The sequence below is a fragment of the Phoxinus phoxinus genome (genome assembly GCF_949152265.1).
Source record: "Phoxinus phoxinus genome assembly, chromosome: 2".
NCBI classification, from domain to species: domain Eukaryota; kingdom Metazoa; phylum Chordata; class Actinopteri; order Cypriniformes; family Leuciscidae; genus Phoxinus; species Phoxinus phoxinus.
In genome coordinates this window covers 54,279,398-54,299,151 of record NC_136877.1, presented here as the reverse complement: position 1 = coordinate 54,299,151, position 19,754 = coordinate 54,279,398, and the positions used below count along the sequence as shown (strand labels likewise).

General features: G+C 41.0%; 1 protein-coding gene across 1 annotated transcript in view; it reads left to right on the top strand.

The window, feature by feature from the left end:
* The window catches only part of LOC306993620 (neurexin-2-like), a 98,615-nt gene extending 84,736 nt beyond the window's left edge, over positions 1–13,879 (top strand). The window contains exons 3-4 of the mRNA XM_079603517.1: positions 12,630–12,653; positions 13,162–13,879. Of these exons, the coding sequence (XP_079459643.1) occupies positions 12,630–12,653; positions 13,162–13,328 (191 nt within the window). The 3' untranslated portion in view covers positions 13,329–13,879. The remainder of the gene's footprint in view (positions 1–12,629; positions 12,654–13,161) is intronic.
* The last annotated feature ends 5,875 nt before the right edge of the window (positions 13,880–19,754 follow it).

Below are 19,754 nucleotides of genomic sequence, written 5' to 3'. Positions count from 1 at the left end.
GTGTGTGTGTGTGTGTGTCTAAGGCTATTTGTGTTCCTTTTATTTTATTTTAGTGTTGTGATGGACGTTGGATAGTGATCCGAACCAGGCTGATATGTTGAAAGTTATTACAGACTCAAAGAAGCATTTGTAGAAAGCTATCAGGACTGACTGATGAACCGGAAGTCTACGGAGCTTCCTCAGAAAATAGAGGCGCTGCTGACACTTAGAGAAAATGTTTTCACTGTTTAGTTGGAAGGTAAGTTTTTGATCTGATCTGTCCATCTGTCAGTGTCTGATTGGTTTGTGGTGATAAGCTCCGCCCTGATCTGTCCGTCTGTCAGTGTCTGATTGGTTTGTGGTGATAAGCTCCGCCCTGATCTGTCCGTCTGTCAGTGTCTGATTGGTTTGTGGTGATAAGCTCCGCCCTGATCTGTCCATCTGTCAGTGTCTGATTGGTTTGTGGTGATAAGCTCCGCCCTGATACTCGACTCGATACTAATATACGAGCAGCATTGATGAACTGTCAGCTTCTGCTGTGTTCAAGTAGACCAAAGTCACTGCTCACCCTTGAGGAATCTGCCAGGCGGAGGCCAGCAGATAAAGACGTGGTGTTTATATTGATTAGACAGTGAAATCTTGGTCAGTTGCTGATGCAGTTGTGTGTGTGTGTACAACACACTCCTGACGCTCAACATCTGCCCGCTTGACCTTGTTTTCATATCCAGGCCGCATGTTCAGAGTCACTGCTGGTCAGACGCTCCTGAAGAGTGAAACACATTCACCGCATTAACATGCATGTCTGAGCGGCCCGACATCATCCAATCACGTGATCGAGGGGCGTTTTGTACCTTCATTTCTACATTAAACAGCTTCAGATTTCACTTTCCTGCTAAACTCCTGTACGATCGGCTCTTGTTCACCAGTAAATGATACATTAACTCATGTTCCAGTTACACTCACTGTTGACATGTTGAATAAACATATTACACTGTAACAATTGTATTCTTCAGGATAAACCGAGATTCTTTTAATACATATACAATTGTCCCAAAGGACCCTATATGCTCCTTTTAGATGTAATATTAGTCTCATGTTTTCTCATAATGTGTCTGTGAAGTTTCAGCTTAAAATACCCCACAGGTCACATGTTTGAGTGGAAGAAAAATCTTGCTGTTTTTGTACACGTGTCTTTAAATGCAAATGAGTTGCTGCTCCCCGCCCCTTTTCCATAAGTGGGCGGAGCCTGTACAGCTCGTGCCTCGGATACTAAAACATAACTTGCCTAAAATTAAAAAAACTAAAACTAAACCATCTGTTTGGATTTGATTATCATCTCTATCACGGTCACGCTCATATGACTTTGCAGTTCTTCATCATCATGCAAGTTTATTATCTGCATGCGTCACACACTTCTGATATGAGGTTTTCTGAGCACACAAACCCGAGTCACAGAGAGCTGTCAGACGGAGCGTCCCGTGAGTATAAAACTAAGTTATCTTCACATCGCATTGTGCTTAAACTGTCAAATACACACAAAGTTCAGATTAACAGTCGGTTATGCCTGTGAACTTAACCAGCAGGGAAAGAAATCACGTGTATATTAGACCTGTGTATTTCAGTGACCGCAGCGTAATATACAGTAACTTCTGCTATACATGCTGTATATACAGTAACTTCTGCTATACATGCTGTATATACAGTAACTTCTGCTATACATGCTGTATATACAGTAACTTCTGCTATACATGCTGTATATACAGTAACTTCTGCGATACATGCTGTATATACAGTAACTTCTGCTATACATGCTGTATATACAGTAACTTCTGCGATACATGCGGTATATACAGTAACTTCTGCTATACATGCGGCATATACAGTAACTTCTGCTATACATGCGGCATATACAGTAACTTTTGCTATACATGCTGTATATACAGTAACTTCTGCTATACATGCTGTATATACAGTAACTTCTGCTATACATGCTGTATATACAGTAACTTCTGCTATACATGCTGTATATACAGTAACTTCTGCTATACATGCGGCATATACAGTAACTTCTGCTATACATGCTGTATATACAGTAACTTCTGCTATACATGCTGTATATACAGTAACTTCTGCTATACATGCTGTATATACAGTAACTTCTGCTATACATGCTGTATATACAGTAACTTCTGCTATACATGCTGTATATACAGTAACTTCTGCTATACATGCGGCATATACAGTAACTTCTGCTATACATGCTGTATATACAGTAACTTCTGCTATACATGCTGTATATACAGTAACTTCTGCTATACATGCTGTATATACAGTAACTTCTGCTATACATGCTGTATATACAGTAACTTCTGCTATACATGCGGCATATACAGTAACTTCTGCTATACATGCTGTATATACAGTAACTTCTGCTATACATGCTGTATATACAGTAACTTCTGCTATACATGCTGTATATACAGTAACTTCTGCTATACATGCTGTATATACAGTAACTTCTGCTATACATGCTGTATATACAGTAACTTCTGCTATACATGCTGTATATACAGTAACTTCTGCTATACATGCTGTATATACAGTAACTTCTGCTATACATGCGGTATATACAGTAACTTCTGCTATACATGCGGTATATACAGTAACTTCTGCTATACATGCTGTTAATATGAAGCAAACTACAACAGAACAACAGAACATCTCTCACTGGAATGCGGTCACAGGCAACGCTCTGGCGAGGAGATACACATGGCGGACGGTGTGCCGCTCACTCAGGGGCGGAGCTACGCTGATAGGGTGGAGTCTGTCTGTGGGCGTGGCCTGTGCAGTGTGACATCACATTCCTGAACAGCTCGTTTTGAGACACTGGTTCAGATCTATGGGGAAAATATCAAATGGAGGTAATTAATGTGGTTGTGTTCACACACTGCGGACAATATAAAAGTGATTTTAGCACAATAGGTCCCGGACAGTGTGATGTTCTAGGCTGTTGATGCATCTGTACATGTGGGATATGAAGTGGTATGGCTTATGCAGTTTGATCTGAGAGAAGGCAGATCTTTCGCTGCGCAGTTTGTTCGAGCGCCTCTGTTGTTTCGGTCAAACGCTGACAGACTGTCAATGGTGTCTGTCACTATTGGTGGAGACAGCTGTCCATCACAGCAGGGGGCGGGGCTAGAGCGGGATATGTGAGCGTGTGATTCGCTGTGGCGTGTTTTGACTCAGAGACGCTGCAGACGAGAGCTGAAGGGATGTTGATGGACAGAAGACGACACACACACGCACACACACACACACTGATCACTCCATCTCTCCGTCTGATGAACAGGATCTGCTCTTCCTCCAGACGGCCGGCGGCCACAAACAGTAGCTTATGAAAGAAAGTAATTAGTCCATTATTCACAGCTAATAATGTTCTAGGAACTCTATAATAGTTTCATAAGCGCTATGTGAGCGTCAGTCGCAGGCTTTCGCCGTGTTGCCATGGTGATACTCCAGCATTTCGCCGAGCGTTCGGTCATTTTTTGATAAACCTCCGCAATTACGTCTGCACTCTATAATTACCACACAGATGGAGAACCTACAACACACACACATCCACATCTGTCAGAAGAAACAATCAGAAAGATTGTGTGTGTGTGTGTGTGTGTGTGTGTGTGTGTGTGTGTGTGTGTGTGTGTGTGTGTGTGTGTGTGTGTGTGTGTGTGTGTGTGTGTGTGTGTGTGTGTGTGTGTGTGTGTGTGTGTGTGTGTGTGTGTGTGTGTGTGTGTGTGTGTGTGTGTGTGTCTGTGTGAGTGTGTGTGTGTGTGTGTGTTTGTGTTTGTGTGTGAGTGTGTGTGTGAGTGTGAGTGTGTGTGTGTGTGTGTGTGTGTGTGTGTGTTGTGTGTGTGTGTGTCTGTGTGAGTGTGTGTGTGTGTGTGTGTGTCTGTGTGAGTGTGTGTGTGTGTGTGTTGTGTAAGGGTCATATTAGACATTATAAATACACCAGTGTCCTGTTTCGTGTGTTGTGTGTGTGTGTGTGTCTGTGTGAGTGTGTGTGTGTGTGTGTGTGTGTGTCTGTGTGAGTGTGTGTGTGTGTGTGTGTTGTGTAAGGGTCATATTAGACATTATAAATACACCAGTGTCCTGTTTCGTGTGTTGTGTGTCTGTGTGTCTGTGTGTCTGTGTGAGTGTGTGTGTGTGTGTGTGTGTGTCTGTGTGAGTGTGTGTGTGTGTGTGTGTGTTGTGTAAGGGTCATATTAGACATTATAAATACACCAGTGTCCTGTTTCATAAGAATATTAGAGCATCAAGCTCTGAATTCTTCTGTCTCTGATTGGATTTCAGAGTTACATAAAAATCAATCTCTTTATGATTGCATGAATTCATTTTTCATTTGAGCTAAAATAGCGAGATGAGAGGAAATGGAATCATCCGTGTCAGTGCAGGAGCAGAACAACACAGAACAACAGCGAGCCGACCGGACGACGGTGAGAAGTTACATGCTGGATTTCAGAGGAGAATGTTCAGTTATTTATTCCCAGCTGAAGATCTTCTCATCATCTGTCCGTTCAGAGCCTTTCCCTCTTTCCCTCTTTCACTCTTTTACTCTTTCACTCTTTCACTCTTTCACTCTTTCAGTCTTTCACTCTTTCCCTCTTTCACTCTTTTACTCTTCACTCTTTCACTCTTTCACTCTTTCAGTCTTTCACTCTTTCACTCTTTCACTCTTTCAGTCTTTCACTCTTTCACTCTTCACTCTTTCACTCTTTCACTCTTCCCTCTTTCCCTCTTTCACTCTTTTACTCTTCACTCTTTCACTCTTTCAGTCTTTCACTCTTTCACTCTTTCACTCTTTCACTCTTCACTCTTCACTCTTTCACTCTTTCACTCTTTCCCTCTTTCACTCTTTCACTCTTCACTCTTTCACTCTTTCACTCTTTCACTCTTTCACTCTTTTACTCTTCACTCTTTCACTCTTTCACTCTTTCACTCTTTCACTCTTTCAGTCTTTCACTCTTTCACTCTTTTACTCTTCACTCTTTCACTCTTTCACTCTTCACTCTTCACTCTTTCACTCTTTCACTCTTTCAGTCTTTCACTCTTTCACTCTTTCACTCTTTCACTCTTCACTCTTTCACTCTTTCAGTCTTTCAGTCTTTCACTCTTTCCCTCTTTCACTCTTTCACTCTTTCACTCTTTCACTCTTTCAGTCTTTCAGTCTTTCACTCTTTCACTCTTTCACTCTTTCACTCTTTCACTCTTCACTCTTTCACTCTTCACTCTTTCCCTCTTTCACTCTTTCACTCTTCACTCTTCACTCTTTCACTCTTTCACTCTTTCCCTCTTCCCCCCTTCACTCTTCACTCTTCACTCTTTCACTCTTCACTCTTTCACTCTTAACTCTTAACTCTTTCACTCTTTCCCTCTTTCACTCTTTCACTCTTCACTCTTTCACTCTTTCAGTATTTCACTCTTTCAGTCTTTCACTCTTCACTCTTTCACTCTTTCACTCTTCACTCTTTCACTCTTAACTCTTAACTCTTTCACTCTTTCAGTCTTTCGGTCTTTCACTCTTAACTATTTCAGTCTTTCACTCTTTCACTCTTTCCCTCTTTCATCTTTCACTATTTCACTCTTTCAGTCTTTCACTCTTTCACTCTTTCAGTTTTTCAGTCTTTCACTCTTAACTATTTCAGTCTTTCACTCTTTCCCTCTTTCACTCTTTCACTCTTTCACTCTTTCACTCTTTCCCTCTTTCCCTCTTTCACTCTTTCAGTCTTTCACTCTTTCAGTCTTTCACTCTTTCACTCTTTCACTCTTTCACTCTTTCACTCTTTCACTCTTTCACTCTTAACTCTTTCACTCTTAACTATTTCAGTCTTTCACTCTTTCACTCTTTTACTCTTTCCCTCTTTCACTCTTTCACTCTTTCCCTCTTTCAGTCTTTCACTCTTTCACTCTTTCCCTCTTTCCCTCTTTCCCTCTTTCACTCTTTCAGTCTTTCACTCTTTCACTCTTTCCCTCTTTCACTCTTTCACTCTTTCACTCTTTCAGTCTTTCACTCTTTCCCTCTTTCACTCTTTCACTCTTTCACTCTTTCACTCTTAACTCTTTCACTCTTTCACTCTTAACTCTTTCACTCTTTCACTCTTAACTCTTAACTCTTTCACTCTTTCAGTCTTTCAGTCTTTCAGTCTTTCAGTCTTTCCCTCTTTCACTCTTTCACTCTTTCCCTCTTTCACTCTTTCCCTCTTTCACTCTTTCAGTCTTTCACTCTTTCACTCTTTCACTCTTTCCCTCTTTCACTCTTTCACTCTTTCCCTCTTTCCCTCTTTCACTCTTTCACTCTTTCACTCTTTCACTCTTAACTCTTTCACTCTTTCACTCTTTCACTCTTAACTCTTTCACTCTTTCACTCTTTCACTCTTAACTCTTTCACTCTTTCAGTCTTTCAGTCTTTCAGTCTTTCACTCTTAACTCTTTCACTCTTTCACTCTTTCACTCTTTCCCTCTTTCACTCTTTCCCTCTTTCACTCTTTCACTCTTTCACTCTTAACTCTTAACTCTTAACTCTTAACTCTTTCACTCTTTCACTCTTAACTCATTCACTCATTCACTCATTCACTCATTCACTCTTTCACTCTTAACTCTTAACTCTTTCACTCTTTAACTCTTTAACTCTTTCACTCTTTCACTCTTTCAGTCTTTCACTCTGTTACTCTTTCCCTCTTTCACTCTTTCCCTCTTAACTCTTAACTCTTTCACTCTTAACTCTTAACTCTTTCACTCTTAACTTTCAGTCTTTCACTCTTTCACTCTTTCCCTCTTTCACTCTTTCACTCTTTCACTCTTTCCCTCTTTCACTCTTTCACTCTTTCACTCTTTCCCTCTTTCCCTCTTTCCCTCTTTCCCTCTTTCACTCTTTCACTCTTAACTCTTTCACTCTTTCACTCTTAACTCTTTCACTCTTTCACTCTTAACTCTTAACTCTTTCACTCTTTCACTCTTTCAGTCTTTCAGTCTTTCAGTCTTTCAGTCTTTCCCTCTTTCACTCTTTCACTCTTTCACTCTTTCCCTCTTTCACTCTTTCACTCTTTCCCTCTTTCCCTCTTTCACTCTTTCAGTCTTTCACTCTTTCACTCTTTCACTCTTAACCTCTTAACTCTTTCACTCTTTCACTCTTAACTCTTTCACTCTTTCACTCTTAACTCTTTCACTCTTTCACTCTTTCAGTCTTTCAGTCTTTCAGTCTTTCAGTCTTTCACTCTGAACTCTTTCACTCTTTCACTCTTTCACTCTTTCACTCTTTCACTCTTAACTCTTTCACTCTTTCACTCTTTCACTCTTTCCCTCTTTCACTCTTTCCCTCTTTCACTCTTTCACTCTTTCACTCTTAACTCTTAACTCTTTCACTCTTTCACTCTTTCACTCTTAACTCATTCACTCTTTAACTCTTTAACTCTTTCACTCTTTCACTCTTTCAGTCTTTCCCTCTTTCCCTCTTAACTCTTAACTCTTTCACTCTTAACTCTTAACTCATTCACTCTTAACTTTCAGTCTTTCACTCTTTCACTCTTTCCCTCTTTCCCTCTTTCACTCTTTCACTCTTTCAGTCTTTCAGTCTTTCACTCTTTCACTCTTAACTCTTAACTCTTAACTCTTTCACTCTTAACTCTTAACTCTTAACTCTTTCACTCTTAACTCTTTCAGTCTTTCAGTCTTTCACTCTTTCACTCTTAACTCTTTCAGTCTTTCAGTCTTTCAGTCTTTCACTCTTTCACTCTTTCACTCTTTCACTTTTTCACTCTTTCCCTCTTTCACTCTTTCACTCTTAACTCTTAACTCGTTCACTCTTTCACTCTTAACTCTTCACTCTTTCACTATTTCAGTCTTTCACTCTTAACTCTTTCACTCTTAACTCTTAACTCTTAACTCTTAACTCTTAACTCTTTCACTCTTAACTCTTCACTCTTTCACTCTTTCAGTCTTTCAGTCTTTCACTCTTAACTCTTTCACTCTTTCACTCTTTCACTCTTAACTCTTAACTCTTTCACTCTTAACTCTTAACTCTTAACTCTTTCACTCATAACTCTTAACTCTTAACTCTTTCACTCTTAACTCTTAACTCTTTCACTCTTAACTCTTAACTCTTAACTCTTAACTCTTTCACTCTTAACTCTTGACTCCTTCACTCTTTCATGTCATTCACAGAACAGAACATGTAGTCATTATTTACTCACTCTACATGCATGCTGGGATTCTTCTCTTCTGTTCAATGCAGAAAAACAATGAATAATAATGAGGTTTGAAGAATCTGCAGCTCTCCATCACGATCAAGCTTTCTGAACTCATGATGTTTGACAAACACTGTAATGCAAGACATTCTGGGCTAAGACTCTTGCATCAGACATTCCTGATGCTGCGGAACATGATGTTCTTTCTCAGTGTTTCTGTCTTGTTTTCCAGCAAAAACATCTTAACATCATTAAGTAAAGGATAATGTACATCCAGCCGGTTGTTATCTCAGAATAACAGATACCAGGAAAATATTGTAACAAAGTTTGTTTCTAGAAGAAAATAGCGTCATAGTCCAGCTTAAGTAAGTTCAGCTTTATTTCTCTTGTAAAAAGTTATTAATTTAGTTATATTTATATATTTAGAGCCGATCTGGAGAAAACTGTGATGTCATCGTCCAGCTCAGCTCAGGTCTCATATAATGGTATCAGTGCTGGAGATTAATATTATTGTTGAATAGAAGAGAAGAGAAGAAGAAGGAGAAGGAGAGCAAGGTGATGGATGGAGCAATGCTGTGGGTCAGTAGAGACACGGCTGGGTTCAATCAGGTCCTGGAGCTCTTCTGGGTCACTGTGATCATAGAGGTGTGAGGTGACTTTGGTCTGGACTGAGCGCTCACACACACACACACACACACACACACACACACACACACACACACACACACACACACACACACACACACACACACACACACACACACACACACACACACACACAGACAGACAGACAGTGTGTGTGTGTGCTCATTTATCACAAGCCTAACCTTTACTGTATGTGGTGTTCTGGCCATCAGCGGGTCATGAAGTCAATGTGTCCTCATTATATTTGGGCTGTGTATATTTTTAGATATGCCCTAATAATACTTCACTCAACCTTCTGGCCAGCTCCTTCTGAGGACGCCTATTTAGCATCATTGATGTACTTTTATAGTTATATGATATATAAATTCTGACTGAAGAGCCAATCAGGCGCACCCCTGACTGAGATAAACAGTTGAATGAAGAGCAGAAGAGCGTCTGATTGGCTCGTCATTCTTCTGTTTATCTCAGTCAGAGTATCAGTGTTTCAGAACAACAGAGTTTATTGTCTAAGGTTAATCCAGACGGGCTGGTAGACGAGGCTTAATTACCCACGTTTGTTCGTTATCCACCCTCGACTGAGAAGCTAATCCCAGAATGCACTGCTGATCACTCAGTCTTTAACAGGGTTTCTGGATCGGACCGCAGAATGAGCCTCAGTGAATATTCCTGGCTGGATCTTCCTTGTTGGTGTGTGTCGGAGCAAAGCTCTGGAGAAGCGTTGAGTGTGATTTACACGTTCAGATCACGCTCTGCATAACGTGATCGCTGCTGTTAATTACCTGAGTTGATGAGGGCTCTCTTAAGACGAGCGTTCTCGTTTCTCTGGAGAAGCTGTCGATCTCAGGAGTGCGCCCCATTGTCCCCCACTGAATTTGCTGGGAGAATATTAATGAGATCATTTTCTTATATAATATGTTGAGGAGATACTAGACGTTTATGTTTTCTGAAGCAAATGTGAGTGCTGGTTCATGACAAAACTGAGAAAAAACAGAACGATATTATTTACATGATATTACGATATTAACGATATTATTAACAAATTAATTATATAATTTATACATTGTATAGAATATATTTTATTAGAAAATACTATTTTATTCTTTCTAAGTCAAAATTTCATGTTTAAATCAATGTTTTACTTGCCATTTCTTTGTAATTATTTGTAAAATGTACTAGCAGTTTCTGAGTTTTCAGCGTGTGTTTTCCCACTCTTTGTCCAGTTAGTCTCAACATTCGTTCGCACTGGTTATTATTATTGCCTGTTCATTGATGGGATGTAGCTTTATTCACACAGACACACAACATCGGCAGGTGTCGAACTGAACTGAATCAACATGAACTCTAACTGAATAATGACTCTATTGTCTTCTCTAGAGCTGCTTTACAGCTGAACCTGAATTTCTCCCATATTTGATGACGTTTGATTATTGATTCTGTTATTTTCCTGTTTATCACTGTGAAGCTACTTTGTAACACTCTGTCCTGTATGAAGCGCTGTAGAAATAAAGCTGACTGGACTTTGTAAACTCTTGAGATGTAAACATGTAAAGTGTGAAGCGAGTAATTTGGCAGGTTTGTAGTGAATCCACACTAAGCTCTAAACTCTCACATGCGCCATCATGAAATCTTAATAGCGGCAGGGAGAAAATGCCTCGCCTCTGGAGAGCCAGATTTATGAACATGAATAATTCACCAGTGTTTTTTTTCTTTTCTTCTTCCTTCTAATGCTCTGCGGACTGAATATTTAGAGATTTTCGGCTTATTTACTCACATGCGTTTCAGACTCTGTGTTCAACAGACACTGTATGCGGCATCATTGCTTACACTGTACAGCCAATTAAGTGTCTTGTTGAAGGGGGGTTGATTATGATTTCACCTTTCTAACTTTAGTTAGTGTGTAATGTTGCTGTTTGAGGAGCTGACTGAAGGGTTTCTCTCAGTTAGACAGTGAAGAGCTGGAGCTGTCCTTTACTTTCTCCTCTTCCTCATCTTCTAATGTATATTACTTAGCAAACACTTTTAAGTACATTTGAGGATCCAAAGCAAAGTTCTAATCCAAAGCAAATTTGTATATGTTTTTTAAATCGCTCTTTTATTGCATTTTAACTGTTTATTTAGCATGAAAATAGCCAAGGAATTGGACACCAACCAATACAACTACTGCTTTTCTTCTTCATCATCATCATGTTCTTCTACCTCTTCTTCCTCTTCTTCTCCATCCCATGTGTTCAGGCTTTCCTGTAGCTCAGCGGTAAGAGCATTGTGTTAACAACGTAAGGTTGTGGGTTCGATCCCTGGGGATTGTACATACCTATGTATAAATGTATAGGATAATGCAAGGTATGTCGCTTTGGATAAAAGCGTCTGCCAAATGCATAATATGTCAAATGTATTCTTCTGTAGTTTTGTATCTTTATTTCACACTGTTCATCCCTTTTGAACTAAAATAATATATGTAATTTGTCATTTCTGCTCCACTGACATCACCAATTGGAAATGTGTCGAATAGAGAACATCATATTAACATAATACTGTTACTGTTTCTTTCATATGACAGAAGTATGAGTGGGGATGATATTGGTCAGTCACACAGATAGTCCCGCCCCAAACTCACACGATTGGTTGAGGTTGAAAGGTCGCGTGGCTCATCAGATCAGTGTTGTGAAAGAGAATACAGCTGTTTCCATCCAAAGTGGCATAAAGGCATAAAGCATTTGCCAATAAAGCAGCTTTTCCATCCCATGTGTTTAAGAGAACAAAATGGTCACTTTTTTTCGTGGAAACTGGTTCAATATATCAGTAATAAAAATGCAATAAGGCTCTTTGTGCATCTCAGAGCTTCAGGCAAAACACAGTAAACGCTGTCATGTTCTCTAGCGTTCGGATGCTGGTGTTCGGGAACACACTCGTGTGAGACGCTTCTGGAGGGAATTACACCAAATCACACACTTTGACTTCGGCGTTTCAGAAACACCAAACCAACATTTGAGATGCTACGGTGCCATTGGTCTGCTGGTACTCCAGTTATCCAATCACATGAGTTTGTTGTTGCGCATCAAGGAAGGTTTTCAGTAAATGTGAGTCCACCGTAGTTCATGCGCATGTCTTCTTATCAGGTTTGTTTTATGCAATATCCTGAAATTCGCGTAAAAATGGGTGTTTGGAAACATAGCTAGTGTTCCTGGAATCAGTCTCGCGCTGATAGCGACTGTGGACATGTGATCGCCGCGCTGTAAAACATCCAGGTTATGCTGGTTATGTTTCAGCGTTCTCTTGAACCGTCTTGCCGTCGAGTTTTGCAGTAATTAACCTCATTCTGTGGCGCTGCTGAGCATCTCTCAGGTCAATACCACAACGAGACACTGATGAATCTGGTGTGTGTGAGAGGAACCGGAGCGCTGAACTGGAAGCGTCGCTAATGAGCTGCAGCAGGACCGAGGCGTTTGACCCGTATCAAACTCCAGCTAAATGTGGAATTCATATCTGATATTGTCTTACACTCCTTCTTTAATGTTTCTCAGCAGGGCGTCTTGCATTTTCAATGAACCTGCCTGCCATGTCATCTGTTCTCGCTCGCTTGCTTTGAACCGATCAATTCTCCTGTGAAAAATGCATGTGTGGTTTTCAGATGTGTGAGTTTGAAGCGTCCCACTAATAAAGCCCCTCTCTCTCTCTCTCTCTCTCTCTCTCTCTCTCTCTCTCTCTCTCTCTCTCTCTCTCTCTCTCTCTCTCTCTCTCTCTCTCTCTCTCTCTCTCTCTCTCTCTCAGGAACAGAAGAGTACGCTGTGGAAGGTAAGCAGCTGATTAAATGTTCTGGTGTGTTAAAGTCTGATGTTCTGCAGGCGTATCGGCCGCCGAGCCGAGGCTTTGTCGGATTGGACTGCGGTTTTGGCGACTTCTGGGGCTTTGATTTGCTGCTAAGAGAAACATGTTTCTCCAAGATTTACTCTTCCTCCTTTATCTCACTTTCTTTTCTTCTTACCAGTTGCTTTTATAGGTAATGCTTTACAATACGTTTTCATTAGTTAATGCATGTTAGTTCACTGATGTTAACAAATGAGCCCTTATTGTAAAGCGTTACTGTTTGACCTTTACTTTCCACTCAGTTGAAGTGGACAGTTCCATGTTGTTGTTGGCTGGTTTAACGGCACAGATGTGAACACGATGTTGACGTTCGAGCTGTGAATGTGTTCTCATTGTAATGTGATAAAGCAGGTGTGTGAGTTCAAAGGTTAAACCGTCCCGAACGACGCTCGCATCCGTCGAGGGCCAGATGTATTTGCCCATAATTCCCCCGCAGGCTGGATTTGTCTGCGTAATGGATGGTGTGTTTGGGATCAGGCGCAGGTATCTGGATGTTTTCCCTCCATCAGGACACTACTGATGGATTACCCTTCTCTACCCAGCATGCCTCGGGAGGGACGTCACCATGGCAACCCTGAAGAGACGTGTGCTTGTGCTGGGTGAAGAGCGAGGCCTTCCTGACTGAAACGCAGTCGATTAATGCATGTTTCCAGTGGTTTCCAGACAGTCCTTTATAAACATGATCACAGTGTCAGTTTGTGTTTGTAGGAGTTTGGATTGAGCGGCAGGAGCTTGAACACGGCTCAGAGTTTCATATGGGGATGATTTCCGAAGCTTTTATCACTGGTGTTATCATAGTATTGAATTATTTTACAAAAACCCGTAAAGTAAGGTAAGGTAAGGTAAATCTTTATTATCCCACACAGGGAATATGTCTTGGGCCATCACCCGTGCTGCAGTCAGTACACAATTAACACACAATAATCGACAAACCAGACAATAATAGAATACACAGATGGAGCACTGTGTTAAAAATAAATAAAGAAGTAAAAACAAACACGGCAGCAGCACGAGGTGGCCCGGGTCGCAACAGAGCAGCGTTAATAACTTGACACAATAAAACTATATAAATTATAGATTTTTTTTTCAGACCGATTATAGTGCAAATGAACACAACCATAAAGAGCAACAATAAATAACCAGATATTTTCCAGACATGGGAATCTTTTCTGGACTGTTATGTTTTTAGTTTAGATTAAACATGTTAATTTTTTTTGAAAATGAACTTTAAAAAAGTATTTAAGTATTTGGTGGTGTTTGAGAAACACTATAGCATCCTATAGCAATAATTGGTAATAGTGTATCTAGAGTTATTTACGGTATTTAGAAGTGCCTGGGATAATACTACTGTACATGTTCATTATCATTATACGCTGTATTACGTCTGAAATCCATAGAACACAGAAGAGATTACTAGTGTTGAGGTCAAATGGGCAATCAATGCAGACTTTCTTTCACTGATGCCAGGGAAACTGGTAATCAAGACAAGAGGGGTGGCAGTGGCTCAGTGGTTCATGTAGGTTGTCTACAAACCGGAAGGTTGGTGGTTCTATCCCCGGTTCCACCTGACCAAGTGCCGAGGTGTCCATGAGCAAGGCTGAGCACCGCTGTCGGTGTGTGAATGAGTGTATGAATGGGTGAAAGTGAGGCAGTATGTGAAGCGCTTTGGTGGCCATGGGTCTGTTAAAGCACTATATAAATGCAGTCCGTTTACCAAATTATAAATCAGGGCAGTAAAATAAAGCATCCGTAAAGAGTTGACATTTTCTTGATTTGTGCTTGTAGGCGAAAGTGTAATAAATTTCACAAATGACAACAATCATGATCATTTTATCCATGACGCAAAGCGACTCAAATCGATTTAATTGACAAAAAAAAGGCTTACATATCAAGACTTGACTAAACAAACCGCAGAATACTATCTGAACAGTACAGGACTGAGGACTGAGACTGAAGCTTGTTGTTTCAGAAGCTCGATGTGTTTCCTTCAGATGTGAGTCTGGTTTCTCCTTCTCTTCTGATTGAAGCCGGTGACATTTGCTGGGTTTGTGCGAGTCGAACAGAGAACTGCAGAGATGAATGTTTTGATGTGGGAATGTCAGCGCTGGAGACATGCTGTGGATCTGACCTGAGAAACGTGAATCTCCTCCTGAACGAGTAACAGTCAGTCGCTTTGGATTAAAGCTTCCGCTGCATGAATATATATGCAAATATTAGTGCATGAGACACTGCAGACAAGCTATAGAACTAACATATTCACATACTGAAACATCCCTTCAAACAGAATGTGGCTCAGCACATAATCAGCATTACAGAACGAACGTTTGGTCTTTATTTGGAAGAGCGTCACGTTTACATTTATGCCTTTGGCTGATGCTTTTATCCAAAGTGATGAAACAATACAAGTTCACCGTTCAGATTTCTGCTCACGTTTCGGTACAGTGTTGGAACAGCGGGTGGAATACTGAATCATATTTTTAAACAGTTTAGAGTAAATGTGCTCATTTGTATGTATATGATTTTCCAATTAATTTTAAAATACAAAAACTACAGAGAATTTTTAAAGCACTTTACTTGAAGCCTTTATGCATACTGTATTATAAAGGTATTCATTCTGTACATTATAATACATTATATCTTTTCATAAATAATTGTAACCAACATTTAAATGCATTATAACATATGCCGATTCTTTGTTACATCTAAAATTGGATGTTTGTCATGTGTTTTATTGCATTAATCATTATAATGTATGTGGTTATTCTTGATTATTCATGAGATCATACAATGCATTAAAATAATTGTATAATGCATTATATAAAAGAAATTGTAAGTAATGTATTACAGAGAATTTATCTGCGCATTGTATAACAATGATTGAAATGAAGTGCATGATGATAGTTGTAATCATTTCTGTTTCTGTTTCATTGTGGCTTGAGCAGATGCTTTAAAATGGACTGGACTATTTAGAATCTCTGAAAAAGAAACATTTTCAGATACAAAAAGAGATAGATGAAAATAACAAAGATAATTGGAGAAATGTCTCCGTGTTTTTGACCATACAGTGAAAGTCAATGGGGTCCAATGTTGTTTAGTTCCCGACATTCTACAAAATATCTTCGTTTGTAGAAGTCATGATGACAGAACAAAATATTTTTTGAGTGAACTTTCCCATTGATTTCTGATCTTTTTTTATGTTTCTAATATTCTTTAAGTTCCAAATTTCCAAAAGTCGTCTTATTTCATCTTCAGTAATCCTAAGCATGTTTTCCGCTTGTCCTGATTATGTCAGAGATGTGGACATGGAAAGTGTCCGAGAACAGGAAATAAAACAGGAAGTAGTTAGTTAACCCACCAGTTCCCATCGGTTGAGTATTGAGGGATAGTTGAGGGTTCATTGGTTGAGGATTGAGGAATGGTTGAGGGTTCATTGGTTGAGGATTGAGGAATGGTTGAGGGTTCATTGGTTGAGGATTGAGGAATGGTTTAGGGTTCATTGGTTGAGGATTGAGGAATGGTTGAGGGTTCATTGGTTGAGGATTGAGGAATGGTTGAGGGTTCATTGGTTGAGGATTGAGGAATGGTTTAGGGTTCATTGGTTGAGGATTGAGGAATGGTTGAGGGTTCATTGGTTGAGGATTGAGGGATGGCTGAGGGTTCATTAGTTGAGGATTGAGGAATGATTGAGGGTTCATTGGTTGAGGATTGAGGAATGGTTGAGGGTTCATTGGTTGAGGATTGAGGGATGGTTGAGGGTTCATTGGTTGACGATTGAGGGATTGTTAAGGGTTCATTGGTTGAGGATTGAGAGATGGTTGAGGGTTCATTGGTTGACGATTGAGGGATTGTTAAGGGTTCATTGGTTGAGGATTGAGGGATGGTTAAGGGTTCATTGGTTGAGGATTGAGGGATGGTTGAGGGTTCATTGGTTGAGGATTGAGGAATGGTTTAGGGTTCATTGGTTGAGGATTGAGGAATGGTTGAGGTTTCATTGGTTGAGGATTGAGGGATGGTTGAGGGTTCATTAGTTGAGGATTGAGGAATGATTGAGGGTTCATTGGTTGAGGATTGAGGAATGGTTGAGGGTTCATTGGTTGAGGATTGAGGGATGGTTGAGGGTTCATTGGTTGACGATTGAGGGATTGTTAAGGGTTCATTGGTTGAGGATTGAGAGATGGTTGAGGGTTCATTGGTTGACGATTGAGGGATTGTTAAGGGTTCATTGGTTGAGGATTGAGGGATGGTTAAGGGTTCATTGGTTGAGGATTGAGGGATGGTTGAGGGTTCATTGGTTGAGGATTGAGGGATGGTTAAGGGTTCATTGGTTGAGGATTGAGGGATGGTTAAGGGTTCATTGATTGAGGATTGAGGGATGGTTGAGGGTTCATTGGTTGAGGATTGAGGGATGGTTAAGGGTTCATTTGTTGAGGATTGAGGGATGGTTGAGGGTTCATTGGTTGAGGATTGAGGGATGGTTGAGGGTTCAATGGTTGAGGATTGAGGGATGGTTGAGGGTTCATTGGTTGAGGATTGAGGAATGGTTTAGGGTTCATTGGTTGACGATTGAGGGATGGTTAAGGGTTCATTGGTTGAGGATTGAGGAATGGTTTAGGGTTCATTGGTTGACGATTGAGGGATGGTTAAGGGTTCATTGGTTGAGGATTGAGGGATGGTTGAGGGTTCATTGGTTGAGGATTGAGGGATAGTTGAGGGTTCATTGGTTGAGGATTGAGGAATGGTTGAGGGTTCATTGGTTGAGGATTGAGGAATGGTTGAGGGTTCATTGGTTGAGGATTGAGGAATGGTTGAGGGTTCATTGGTTGAGGATTGAGGAATGGTTGAGGGTTCATTGGTTGAGGATTGAGGGATGGTTGAGGGTTCATTGGTTGAGGATTGAGGGATGGTTGAGGGTTCATTGGTTGAGGATTGAGGAATGGTTTAGGGTTCATTGGTTGAGGATTGAGGAATGGTTGAGGGTTCATTGGTTGAGGATTGAGGGATGGCTGAGGGTTCATTAGTTGAGGATTGAGGAATGATTGAGGGTTCATTGGTTGAGGATTGAGGAATGGTTGAGTGTTCATTGGTTGAGGATTGAGGGATGGTTGAGGGTTCATTGGTTGACGATTGAGGGATTGTTAAGGGTTCATTGGTTGAGGATTGAGAGATGGTTGAGGGTTCATTGGTTGACGATTGAGGGATTGTTAAGGGTTCATTGGTTGAGGATTGAGGGATGGTTAAGGGTTCATTGGTTGAGGATTGAGGGATGGTTGAGGGTTCATTGGTTGAGGATTGAGGGATGGTTGAGGGTTCATTGGTTGAGGATTGAGGGATGGTTGAGGGTTCATTGGTTGAGGATTGAGGGATAGTTGAGGGTTCATTGGTTGAGGATTGAGGAATGGTTGAGGGTTCATTGGTTGAGGATTGAGGAATGGTTGAGGGTTCATTGGTTGAGGATTGAGGGATGGTTGAGGGTTCATTGGTTGAGGATTGAGGAATGGTTTAGGGTTCATTGGTTGAGGATTGAGGAATGGTTGAGGGTTCATTGGTTGAGGATTGAGGGATGGCTGAGGGTTCATTAGTTGAGGATTGAGGAATGATTAAGGGTTCATTGGTTGAGGATTGAGGAATGGTTGAGGGTTCATTGGTTGAGGATTGAGGGATGGTTGAGGGTTCATTGGTTGAGGATTGAGGGATTGTTAAGGGTTCATTGGTTGAGGATTGAGAGATGGTTGAGGGTTCATTGGTTGACGATTGAGGGATTGTTAAGGGTTCATTGGTTGAGGATTGAGGGATGGTTAAGGGTTCATTGGTTGAGGATTGAGGGATGGTTGAGGGTTCATTGGTTGAGGATTGAGGGATGGTTAAGGGTTCATTGGTTGAGGATTGAGGGATGGTTAAGGGTTTATTGGTTGAGGATTGAGGGATGGTTGAGGGTTCATTGGTTGAGGATTGAGGGATGGTTGAGGGTTCATTGGTTGAGGATTGAGGGATGGTTGAGGGTTCATTGGTTGAGGATTGAGGGATGGTTAAGGGTTCATTGGTTGAGGATTGAGGAATGGTTGAGGGTTCATTGGTTGAGGATTGAGGGATGGTTGAGGGTTCATTGGTTGATGGTTGAGGGTTCATTGGTTGACGATTGAGGGATTGTTAAGGGTTCATTGGTTGAGGATTGAGGGATGGTTGAGGGTTCATTGGTTGAGGATTGAGGGATGATTGAGGGTTCATTGGTTGAGGATTGAGGAATGGTTGAGGGTTCATTGGTTGAGGATTGAGGGATGGTTGAGGGTTCATTGGTTGACGATTGAGGGATTGTTAAGGGTTCATTGGTTGAGGATTGAGAGATGGTTGAGGGTTCATTGGTTGACGATTGAGGGATTGTTAAGGGTTCATTGGTTGAGGATTGAGGGATTGTTAAGGGTTCATTGGTTGAGGATTGAGGGATGGTTGAGGGTTCATTGGTTGAGGATTGAGGGATGGTTAAGGGTTCATTGGTTGAGGATTGAGGGATGGTTGAGGGTTCATTTGTTGACGATTGAGGGATTGTTAAGGGTTCATTGGTTGAGGATTGAGGGATGGTTGAGGGTTCATTGGTTGAGGATTGAGGAATGGTTGAGGGTTCATTGGTTGAGGATTGAGGGATGGTTGAGGGTTCATTGGTTGACGATTGAGGGATTGTTAAGGGTTCATTGGTTGAGGATTGAGAGATGGTTGAGGGTTCATTGGTTGACGATTGAGGGATTGTTAAGGGTTCATTGGTTGACGATTGAGGGATTGTTAAGGGTTCATTGGTTGAGGATTGAGGGATGGTTGAGGGTTCATTGGTTGAGGATTGAGGGATGGTTAAGGGTTCATTGGTTGAGGATTGAGGGATGGTTGAGGGTTCATTTGTTGACGATTGAGGGATTGTTAAGGGTTCATTGGTTGAGGATTGAGGGATGGTTGAGGGTTCATTGGTTGAGGATTGAGGGATGGTTAAGGGGTCATTGGTTGAGGATTGAGGGATGGTTGAGGGTTCATTGGTTGAGGATT